Below are 12,547 nucleotides of genomic sequence, written 5' to 3'. Positions count from 1 at the left end.
TTCTCCGAAATTGTAGGTACACTGGATGAACCCTTCATATCAATAGTTGTATCTATACCCACCAAAGTATCTTCACTGTTGCCCACCTGCTTAGCAAAAGGCAATTTATTTATAGATAGAGGTTGTGATACCATCACAATGGCCTGTGAAAGTTTCTCCTGCTCATTACCAACACTTATTTCTCCCTCTTCCAGGTCTAAATCATGCTACACATGTACTCTATCTCTCCATTTAGTACTTGCTTTTTTTGTTGGTTACCACTTCCTTCACCTGGTGAACTGATGGTTTTACCCTAGTGTTGTACTGGTGTAGATGATAATGTGACTGATTTATCCTTTCCTTTTTCTTCAAAAACATTCTCCATCTGTTTTCTTGTTGTATTTGTATTTGGTGCCTGTGGCTCTGTCGTTGCTGTCTTATTTTCCTGTTGCCGAACTGAATTGGTATTGTGTTGCTTTTCATTTTGATCATTCTCCATTAAAACATCAAATGCATTTTCTGTAACAACATTATCCTTTGTAGAAATAGTCATCTTATTGAGAAAATTATCAGCATATGTAGATCTTGTAAATAGTCTTCTGGGTTCCAATGAATTCCTCTGCCACCTCTTCCGTATCTCCGTCTCCTTTGTTGGTTTGTCTACATTTGTAAAGGCTCCTTATCTTGCTTATCGTTCTTGTCCTGCTTATCTTCCTCCTTTCTTAATTTTGGAAGTAGTACAATACACTCTTGCTTTTCATGTCCTTGTAATTTGCATTTGCCACAATAAGATGGAATCATATCATATTGGATTTTGACCTTCATGGTTTTGCTTTCATTGTTGCCTTCATTCACAATCTCCATTTGTACATATTGATGTCTCTCTACTAACAGGTCAAGCTAAACTTTAACCCTCACTCAACTTAGCCATGTCTTATTGATGGTGGTCATATCCTACTAATCGCTTGTCAACTACAACCACCAATGAAAATAGGGCTTCCGTCACGTATAAAAACGATTGGGAGAAGACCTGAAAACGAAACCTAAGCAATGTTGTGGGATGTTTCTTTTATCATTTTGAAATTGGCATCATAAATAAGATGCCTCATCTTCAGCATTTATGTAATAATCATTTTTCTAAGGAAAAACTACATAGATTAGCATACCTAAGTGTTAAATTACAAAAAATAGCAATATTTATATCAAATTACATTTTGTAGCATGTGTAGCAATATTTTAATGTGGGCCCCTACTTTTGCCACCTAAGAAGTTACCGTGCCACATATTCCCCCCTTTCACGCTTTTCTGCTTTCTCTTTCCTTTTTTTAAAATATTTTCTCCCTTCTTTTACGCCATTAATAATCACTCCCTTCTTCAAATTTTTTTCCTTTTGCACAATTTTTAGCACAATCTTATAAGGTTAACTTCCTCTATTTCAGGTAACTATTTAATTCAGTTATTGCATGTTAGCGGTTTTTTATTTATTTTTTCTACTGTAATACATCTCAAAATTTGATTTTAAGGTTTTTATACTTTAATGGCTGAACAAACAGTAAAAGATGCTATTGATTATGCACCATCTTTTAGTATTGGGTTAACTCAAGAAGATTTAGTTAATTTCAAATCCTTTACAGTCGAAGAAATCTGAGAAATCGAAGGAGATTAGGTTGAAGTTTCGCAACGATCCTGTGAAGATGACGAAAATTTTGAAAAAAAAAAAATGATTGAACAAAAATCCTTCTACAAAGGAACAAAAAATTAAAAAATACAAGAAGAAAAGGAAAGCTAAAGAATTTGAAGAAGCAAGAAAGGTTGACGACGATGTTCAAAACTAATCTGCTGCTGAATCGGAAGAAGATAGTGAGGAAGAGTTATTTTTTTGTTGTAAATGTATTTTTTATTATTGCATGTTAAGTTTTGTTTTTGTTCTAAGTAAAAATGTTATCGAAGTTGGGAGTAAATGTATTTTTCAAGTAGTTGATATGTATTTTTATGTTATGATGATATTTATTTTTAGGGATGGTAGAAAGCTGATTTGTGAAGATGATAGTATAATTGTGAAAATATATTGTTGTTGATGCATATGTATTTTTGCTGATGATATGTATTTTTGCTGATGATGCATCTGTATAATTTTTTGCTGATTTGAATTTTTTTTGCAGTTTAAGAAGTTGTTTGGCTATATGTATTTTTAGTATATTTGATATGTATTTTTTTCAGTATTGATTGCATTTTTTGTCAGAGCAAAATACATATGCATGTTATATGTATTTTTTTGTAGATTTAAATTTTTCTTTTACATTGTAAGAAGTTGTAGTTTTAATTTGTTTAGGTGATGCGTGATGAAATATTCATTGTCAGAAAATTTTCAAGATTTGCACCACACATGTGCTCATACAGTGACAATGATATTTATGTAAGCATCAATGCCGTATCAAACAAGGAACAGTTTAAAAAGTTCTACGACAATAACATTTTTGGTTATTTTATGAGAAGAGGCTATGTGTAGTGCAAGCACAGTTGTGCAGATGCGTTATGACGCTTGAGGTTAAGGACTGTTCTTCTTCTAGGATTGTGATTTGTGCTAATGGCATCTCTCTTAATTTTACTCCTAGAAAATTTGTTATAGTTACTGGTTTGAATTGTGTGTCTAATAGGTATGAGTTTGTTTTTGACGAGGGTGTACCAAATAGAATTGTTGAGAAGTATTTCAATAGGGCTGAAATTATACAGAAAAGGCAACTATTTCTAGCATTCACGGAGAAAGTATGGGGAGAGAACAATGATGAGGATGCTACAATTCTGTATTTTCTGCATTCTTTTGTCTTATCTAATATTGAAACTGTGGTTATACCCCATCTTCATTTTGATTTGGTTGAAAGTAGAAGATATAAGAATTTTTCAGGGGGTACTTTATCTTTTGAGGATTTAGCTAGAAGTTTGAACAAACGGTTAAAACCTGGTGGTAAATTTTATTTGATTCAGGGAATGCCACTGGCTATTCAAGTGTGGATTTATGAGTGTTGTTCAAATGTCCCACCAAAGATTGTATCGAAGGTTGATAATCGGATTCCCCGATTATTAAATTGAAAGACAAATGTACCTAGACCATGTTTTAAATTTTTGATGAATGTTATGTTCAATGACGATGGCAAGGTTTGTTTTTAATAAATAGATATGTATTAATATGCAATATATAGTCTACATATATACTTTTTCATTTACAATTGATTAACAGATTCTTTAACATATTGTATCTATATTCATAGGTTGCATTTAAGAACATAGAGCCAACTCAAACGGAATTGACAAAGTTTCAAATACCACAAAGGGATGTAATTGAAGCAGAACGTTCATTTGACTCTGATGATGACTTTCAGGATGCACAACCAAAGCAGATAAATGAACATTCAAAAAAAAAAAGTTGATTTATCAACCAAAGCATCAAAGAAATCATTAAGGAAAAAGCCAGTCAGTATTGTTGACGAGCATACCTAAAAGAGGACACAAGCTCCTCGTGCTGCAAAGGCTGCTGGAATGAAGACACCAGTTTTCAAGCCAATTCAAACACATCAGTCAACCTATTCAAAACATGAAGAAACTGAAGCAAACAGCTAGGGTTACTTTTTCTCCGATACAGTCAAAGCCATGAGTCCTGTACAGGAAGAAGTCGTATCAAAGTCAGAGAGACATGTAGAGAAAGAAGCCTTCATTTCTAAGAAAGTTTTTAATGCATTCCGCGATGAGGTAAGTTTTTTGTTAAATAACTATTTTATATTTAAAAAATTGTGTGTAATGATTTTTTTTTAAAACAGGTTCGTGAAGAGTTTAAAAGAATTCATAGTTTAGTGAAAAAAAAGTTCAAACTGATGCTCAAAGCAATTGAACAAAGCAAAGGTAAATTTTTTTATTATTACATATGCAGTGTATTAAAAAATGCATATGCTCTGTGTTCAAAAATATATATGCAGTGCATTAAAAATACATATGCAGTATATGCAAAAATACATATGAACTGTATTAAAAAAAATTGTTTTTAAAAAAAAGATATGTATTTGTGAGTATTCTGTTATAATAATATGAATTGTTAGGTTGATTGCAAATCATATAATTTGTAATATAGTTTGTTTTTAGTTTTCTATATTAGTATAAATTTCGAGAATGATGCTTTATTGCAATATGTATTTTTAGTGGGTTGGTATATACATATTTAGTGAACTCAAGTATTAATAGTTTTTAAAACTTATATTTGTAGCAACAATATGAAGAGAAAGATCTTGAACCCCAACATATGAATTATGTTGGTGCCGAAACATCACCACAACATTTCAGTCTGAATGTTTATCAGAATTTGGGTGAAAATCAGGATGGTACAAAGGTAAATAATAACTAACATATGTTTTTTCATTTGAGTGCAATATGTAATTATGTATTTTTAGCAGTTATATGTAATTTTATATATAGACCTGTATAAACATATACAAGTGAATTTTTGTTTGATGTTTTAATTTGTTTTTACTTATTTGCAAGGGGTGCACTGATTTACATCCAGAAAAAAACAAACTTTGAAATTGATTCTCAACATTTAATTCCTGATGAGCTTCTCTTAAGTATAAATTTGGATTAGAGAAGATTGTCCATCATGATGGTCAAGTATGTATAATGAATTGAACTTTGAGTTTATGTGATGCAATAATCCTAACAATTCAGAAGACAATTATATATTTTCTTTCATTTCTGTTGCAGATTAACGATAAGAAAATAGATGAAACAAAGTTGTCTGATTCGCAGTTTACAATTCCAGATGAGTTGTTACCAAGTCTAAATATCTACCGGAGAAAAAGTATTACAACACATCCATCGACAACCTGTGAAGAAGAACTTACTGACGAACATTTGAATGATAAGAAATCTGAGTCTATTGTTGAAGATCATTGTCAAGTATGTATGATGAACATATTTTTTGAGGTTATGTGGGTTAATTTTTGACAGAACAAACTAAACTTTTTTCCATTTTATAAAGACAAATAAAGAGAACGCTGGATTGAGCTCAAAATCAGAGATTACGTAGAGGTTGATCTTGGTACGGGGGAGGAAATTACGACACCTCCTAAAATACAAGAAGTAACCACTGATGAACAAAGGGATGATCCAGTTTGGCCTGATTCACAAAAAACTATCCCTGATGAGCTGTTTCCTAGTCTGAATGCTTGCAGCAGTAAAAGCATCATTGTTCATCCCTCGGCTAATCGTGAACTTCAAACTGTCGTTCAAAAGATAAGGATTAGGCGATCATCCAAATTCAAGGAGTCACCATACACGATGAAGTTTGGTTCAGCTGCCGGTAAGTACACTTACGTTATATATAATTTTCAATGTAATATGTTATGCAAATACGCTTTTATTAATTACATTTTCTTGTATTCTATAACTATATAGGGAGTGCAGCAGGGCACATACGTATATTCCCTCAAAAATACCCATTTGTTTATCACCCGATTGATGGTATAGTGGATACGAAGATTGTCAAGAAGTTCAAGGTTTGAATTTCTGTCGGCCTTCTAAAAGTTCATGCTAAAGGGTATTTCTATTGAACTGTTTCAACTTTTTTATTTTAATTTCATAGTGACTTCATGATTTAACATGTATTGATTAAAAAATCTAGGAAGGGAAAAGTGGATAATTACAAAAAGGATAAATCAGTCATTCCAATGATGCATTTGAGAGTTGGATCTATTGAAGATAAAAACTGATTCTATACAATGGGGTTACCTGATCAGTCATGGACAGACTCGATTATTATATTATTTTGATAATTTTTCCTTTACAGTTGTAACACTACTTAAAATACATATTATGTTACATGCAAAGACATATGCAGATAAACTTTGAATGTTCTAAGATTTGTGGTGTTAATTACTGCAGCAAATTGATGTTTGCTTCTACTATTTGAGGAAGAAGTTGAAGTATGACCCCAACAGATCTTACAAATTCAATACAGTAGACTGCAAATTTATGAACGTAATTAAGGTCGTTCATGATGTTTATTTTGGGATGATCCAAACCTTACGACGGGAGGACAGGAGACTCATCTTGCTGAATACATCAATGGGTTCCATATGCATGTTGCTGTGCCATGGCATATAATAGAAGACATTTATATTTCAGTCAAAATAAAGGAAAAACATCATTGGGTGCTTGCAGTTTTGTCCTTCTCAGAGAAGTCCATATTCTTATACGATTCATATGAATCGTCAGGTCATTATCTGATTGTTCTTGTTGAGATAGACAAATTAGCCAGGATAATTTCTTTGTGTCTCCAAGCTTGTGATTTCTAGGATAAAAAAGGAATTGATCTTCAAAATTATCCAAGATACAAAGACAAAGACTCCTCGAATATGTTTGATGTTTTATTTGAAGAGAATTTGCCTCAACAACTGAGTAAAAGCTTGTAAGTATTTTAATATACATCTACCAAAATCGTAAGTTTGTACAAAATATATTTTACTTATTAATCAATTTCTTTTTTTTATTTTTGTAGGGATTGTGGTGTCTATATGGTTACATATGCAGAGTGTCTTTCTTATGGTCACAAAATTTTTTCTACTGATTTTGTCCCCAACGCTCTTCATACAAGATATGAGGCACTTTTGAAGGACTATGGCATCCGAAAATAAGAAGTAAATGCTCATAGTGACGTTGAAGCACTCTTGAGGGCTGCAAGGCAAAATACAATAACTAGTGTCACTGGAGTCTTTGATGTATGATGGTTGATGAATTTATTAATTTGGATAGTTGAGAAAGTGGTTTTATGGATGTAGGTTCTGATTGTACAAACTAATTTTTATGTTTTTGAAGTGGTTCTAATTGTAGGTTATAATAGTATTTATTTTTTAACTCAATGAAATTAATTCAGTTTTGAAGTGGGTGTAATTTTGATTTGAAGTAAAGATTAATTTGAGTTTTTTATGCAGTTCTACCTTTTACTGTGAGATTTAGTAAAAAAATACATATGTAGCGTTCATATTATGCTTAAAAATACATATGCAGTATAAATCAAATGTATTTTTATCAAAAAATACATATGTAGTGTTAAGATTAAGCATTTCAAAAATACATCTAGACCATACATAATATGTATTTTAAGATGTGTTCATTTTTAATGCAGTTCTACTTTCTATTGTGAGATTGTAATTTCAAAATACATATGTTGTGTTGATATTTTGCTTTAAAATACATATGCATTATACATCAAATGTTTTTAACCTGAAAATACATATGCAGTGGTAAGATCAAACATTTCAACAATACATCTGGACAATACCTAATATGTATTTTAAGATGTGTTCAACTATTTTCAATATAAATGAGACTTCGAATTAAAGATAAATTTGAGTTTTTTATGCAGTTCAACATTTTATTGTGAGATTGTAGTTGCAAAATACATATGCAGTGTTGATATTTTGCTTGAAAATACATATACATTATTCATCAAATGTATTTTAGAATAAAAATACATATGCAGTGTTAAGATTAATCATTTAAAAAATACATCTGAAACATAGCTAATATGTATTTTATTATGTGTTCAATTATTATCAATATAAATGAGACTTTGGATTAAAGATAAATTTGAGTTTTTGATGCAGTTCAACATTTTATTGTGAGATTGTAGCTACAAAATACATATGCAGTGTTGATATTTTAACGTATTAACCTAAACAAATTTGAGCTTTAAAATACATATGCAATGTTCAGTTTTTGCAACATATACATATGCAGTATTCAGATCTGACTGTGATCAGTTATCAAATGATGCTTTAACGTATTAACCCCCCAAAAATTAGTTCATTATTACAAGAAATGAAAAAGAAAGTTTTAAGAAATAATACAGAAGAAAAAATGTATCACTTGCAATATTTTCTACAAGAACGCCTATTGTGACCCTTAGTCTCACAACCATCGCATAAATTAATGTTCTTTTTTTCAAACATATCTCGACCTGATTTTCCACGATCATTCTTTGCAGGTCTTCCTGGAGGTCTTTTGAATTTCGGAGGCAGTGCTATTTCACTAAGTACTCTCTCTGGAATTATCCAGTTATCTTGGTGTGGCAACGGATAGATTAGAACATCATATATCTTCAACACAGTTTTTGGTTTAAATAAATCACAACAGTATGACCCCTTCTCAAAATTCTTGCTCTCTAACACCGCACAAGCATGTGCATATGGTATCTCATCGAGTTGAAATGTATTACATGAGTACTTTCTTTCCTTGAGGCAAATGTTGAAGTGATTTTGTTCGTCGTGTACCGTATACACATATTTTGTGGCTGGTACAACCTGATATCAAAAGAAAAAGTTAAATGCACTACTACAAAAAGATGAAAATTCATATTCTATGATATGTTGTACCCACACAGCATTTTGCAATAAAAATACATATGCAATAAAAATACATATGCAGAGTACATCATTTTTACAGAGCATCAAAATACATATGCCGTGTTAAGAATTTTCAATACAAAAAATATATATGCAGAATATATAATATGTTTTTAAATGTTCATATCTTTTCGTTAATTTACAACTGAATGGAAGGTATCTTCTTACTTATGTTTTCATAATTATAAATTCCACAAATCTAAAAGGTCATACCGTCATACGAGTACACAAAGCCTCATTCTTTTTGAGTATGTCATTAAACTTTTCAATGAGTGTTGTAAAGGTATATGAAGCCTCCTGCCTATTTTCGCAATTCCATTTTGCAAACAGCAATCGAACTTCCTCAAGAAAATTATAAATTGGCAATTCTCTAGTTGATACAAGTACTTCATTTATTGACTCCGCAATGTTTGAAGTCATAGTTCATCCTCGGTGAACTGTTGCATAGGACCTAGCCCATTTTTCATAACCATCCAATTCCAAATATTTCTTCACCCTAATATCAATTACCTCAACTTTTTCTATTAACATGTGAAATTCTGACTTTGAATATGCTTTGGCCATTGTATAAAAGATCTCCGATAATGCATCGTGTGACTTTCTGTAAAGTTTTTTCACATTTTCCCATAGATGCCACATACATGCATAATGTGGAACATCTTTGTACACATCACCAACAGCTTTTATGATGCTTGGATTCCATTCAGATACAACACACATGTTATGTCTTTCCCCGTACGCTTCCTTTAGATTCTCAAAGAACCAAGTCCAAGATGTATCATTTTCAGAATCAATCACACCATATGTCAAAGGAAATATATGACCTGTATATATATAAAAAATTTGCGCAGTCAGATATAAATACATATAGTTACTGCATATGTATTTATTAAAAATACAGATAAATAAAATTGTATATTTTATCAAAAATGGTATCAATTACATATAATAAAATGTAGACACACATCATTATCAAAAATCATTAATTTTGCATGTTTAATTCATGAAACTTTGAAAATATATGTAATTAATTCATGAAACTTTGAAAATATATGTAATTTTATACAAATGTGTACATATCAAGTGAAGATATGTATTTTCAAGTGAGATGCAGAAATACATATAAAAATACAACCAGTTGTACAATGTAATTATAAAATGATACTAACCTGCTCCATCCATCGTACATGCTGTTACAAATGCCCCAGTATAAATTCCTCTCAGATGACTAGCATCAACAACTATGACTGGTCTACAATGATCGAATCCTTTAATGAATGCATGTAGAGCGATAAATACATACAAGAACTCATTATCATCCGTCTTCCTCATTCTTATATATGACTCAGGATAGGTAGCATTCAATACATATAAGTATGATGGTAATTTTCCGTAAGATGTTGATGGCTTACCCCTCAAATCTTCTAACGTTCTTTCCTTCGCCCTCCAACATTATGTGTATGTCAAATCCATACCAAACTCTTCCTTCATGTCATTTTTTTTTCGTCACACTGTATTTTCGTTTGTGATTTTTGAATTTCGGTTTAACCATACCACCTATCAACATACTAGTAGCATGCACCTTTGGATAGATCTTGTCCTTCACTGGGCAAGTATGTTGAGGTATGAATTCTCTTATTCTAAACATTTCAGAATTTTCCATGCCTGATGCACGCATTAAAAATTCACAGTTCCTTGATTTGCAAAATAATGTATAACTGCATCCAACGTAATTTAATACATTCAAAATACATATCCAAAATCATTTTAAACAAGATCAAAGTGATATCTTATGTACGTACGTTTTTTTACTTGACCTTTTACTTCGCGTTTGAAATTTCTCCCGTATTGTATAATCCTTCATCATAGACTTCAAAAAAAATTTTAACAAGTAAACCTAATCTTCCTCAACATGTTTGTGATGTGGGTCTGAGATAATGACCTCAACAGTATTCATTTCAAATACATCTAATGCTGGTGTATCTTCAGAAACCACCAAAGCTCCTTCATTAGATGTATTTATCACATTTTGTAAGTTGTTACAGTCGACTCTTCTATCAGCTACACATACAGAACTTGCAAAGTTTCTCCCTACAACTTTCTCCAATATGCTTACATATAAAGAAAGACAAATTCATGTCTTTTATCTTCTTTTTTTTTTTTGCAATATAAACACCTTCAAACCCATATCATTATGTATTTGTATTTGTCCACCATTACCAGTAATTTGATATTCCACTAGAATATGTTTGTTGGTTAAGTCCACATTTAAGTGAGATGCCAAAACATCGTGCAACTCAATGAATGATGTTGTTGTGCTCAACAGAATAGCATCAGTGACGTATTCTTCGTAGTTTTTTTCACACGTCCACCTTTCAAAGTGCTTCACAAGTACTGGTATGCTTCCCATTTCTAAGTGATTAGACCCAAAATAAATAAATATACATATTTGTCAGATGTTACTTGTTACTACATACACTTTTCAGTTTGATTCGCAAACAAATTTACAAAGCCAACATATACAACTAAAAAATACATTTACAGTAAATTTGTTTAAAGTAAAATACAAATAGAGCAAAAGTTTCCAGCCATAAAAAAATTACAAAAATTTCTGTTTAAGGTTAAATACAATCAAATTCAAAAGCACCAGAATCGTACAGAACCAAAATATTTGTTCTATCACTTCATATGACCAAACAACAACACTAAAAATACATTTACAAAAAAAAAAAAATTTACATAAAACTTAGAACCAAATTTAATTGTTCCAGCATAAATACAATTACAAAGTATGTGTTTAACGTCATATAGAACCAAATACAGAACCTCTAGATTCGAACACAACTAAACATATATAAAAGATGTTTACATATATTCTGTTATATTCTCAAATTTCAACTAAAAAAACTTCAAAAAAATTATAGTTTCATCAACTTGGAAACCTGATTTCGATCAATCCTTTGTTATACGATTTCAAAAAACAATAGGATATACTTTCAAATCTAGATTTGTTTTCAATACATTCATAAGCGATTATATAAAAACTTAAAAATTACTACGAAGCATCACAATTTGATAAACTGAAAAAAACAATCAATGTAACAAAACACGATCCGTTAAAAAAAATCACTACTGAGAAAACAAATTTAATACCTGAAACAACAATCTAGCATAAATTTGCAACAGATACTTCAATTCCAAAGTTTTGTCGAGAAGAACGTAATGTTGATCGTTGAAGTTAACGAAATTGTATGTTCAAAGTGATATCGAACACCAACAAATAGAATTGAATTTGTTAATCTTCAATTAGAGCGCATTTGGAGATTCAACTGAATTTAATAATTTTTTTTTAAAGGTTCACGTGTTGTGGAAGGAAGGAAACTGTTTTTGAATTTGAATAGGCTTGTTACAGTATAACGGAAATAGCGTGATTGAGGAGCTTTTAATGGGAAGGTAATCCTTAACAGTTAAATTTAATGATTTATTACCATATTTAAATAAGTTAAACAAGGGGCAGTAAAACAGTTGTATTTGTATAGCAACAGTTTACAAAAATATAAAATACATCTTGTTATTTTATGTAATTATGAAAGTGTTGCTATAAAACTAATAATTAAGGGAATAAGTATGTTATTTCTGAATTTTGTCCTTTTTTTAATTGGGCTATGTAATAAGCATTCTTAAACATGACATTAATAAAATCTTTCACTAAGGAAAACCTCATCCATATGTGCCCATTACGGAGCAGGCCAATCTTACAGTCAGTCACCTTTAAAACCCAATTGCTTTGATAGTATATCTCTTAATTCTGCTAAATCTGACCAACCATAAGAGAATTTCCCTACAACAGTATATAGTAAGTTTTCAATCAAGTTCATTCTATTAACTGTTTGCTATATCTCCATTCAACTATAGAAACACCATCAACAAAATCAACTCTTTTTAATAGGAATAGGCGCAACATCACTCTTGTTAGGCTGAGGTTTATTTATCACAGTAGGATTCACAAGGGCTGCACAGTTTCCAATAGGAAAAGAAGGTTCCTTGATGACAAGAGGGGCTTTGGAAGGGGAATTTAGTGGACGGAATTGGGATGTGGAGGCTATGGAAGGTATATGGCC

General features: G+C 31.2%; 1 protein-coding gene across 1 annotated transcript; it reads right to left on the bottom strand.

The window, feature by feature from the left end:
• Positions 1-7,886: 7,886 nt before the first annotated feature.
• Positions 7,887-8,846, bottom strand: LOC107844314. Its single transcript, XM_016688760.2, has 2 exons — positions 8,640-8,846; positions 7,887-8,324 (listed from the first exon to the last, which is right to left on the bottom strand). Exons 1-2 carry the CDS (start codon positions 8,844-8,846, stop codon positions 7,887-7,889), a joined length of 645 nt encoding a protein of 214 aa, XP_016544246.2.
• Positions 8,847-12,547: the final 3,701 nt, after the last annotated feature.

This window comes from Capsicum annuum, chromosome 9 (assembly GCF_002878395.1).
Source record: "Capsicum annuum cultivar UCD-10X-F1 chromosome 9, UCD10Xv1.1, whole genome shotgun sequence".
Lineage (NCBI taxonomy): Eukaryota > Viridiplantae > Streptophyta > Magnoliopsida > Solanales > Solanaceae > Capsicum > Capsicum annuum.
Note: the sequence above shows the minus strand (reverse complement) of the source record. Positions and strands in the feature narration are given on the sequence as shown.

Bases quoted from the DNA above. Each gene is read 5' to 3' on its own strand.
- LOC107844314 (XM_016688760.2), bottom strand. From the start codon at position 8,846: ATGACTTCAAACATTGCGGAGTCAATAAATGAAGTACTTGTATCAACT. The intron at 8,325-8,639 runs GTATGACCTTTT...TTTTGATATCAG, and splicing joins CTTTGTGTACTCGTATGACG to GTTGTACCAGCCACAAAATA.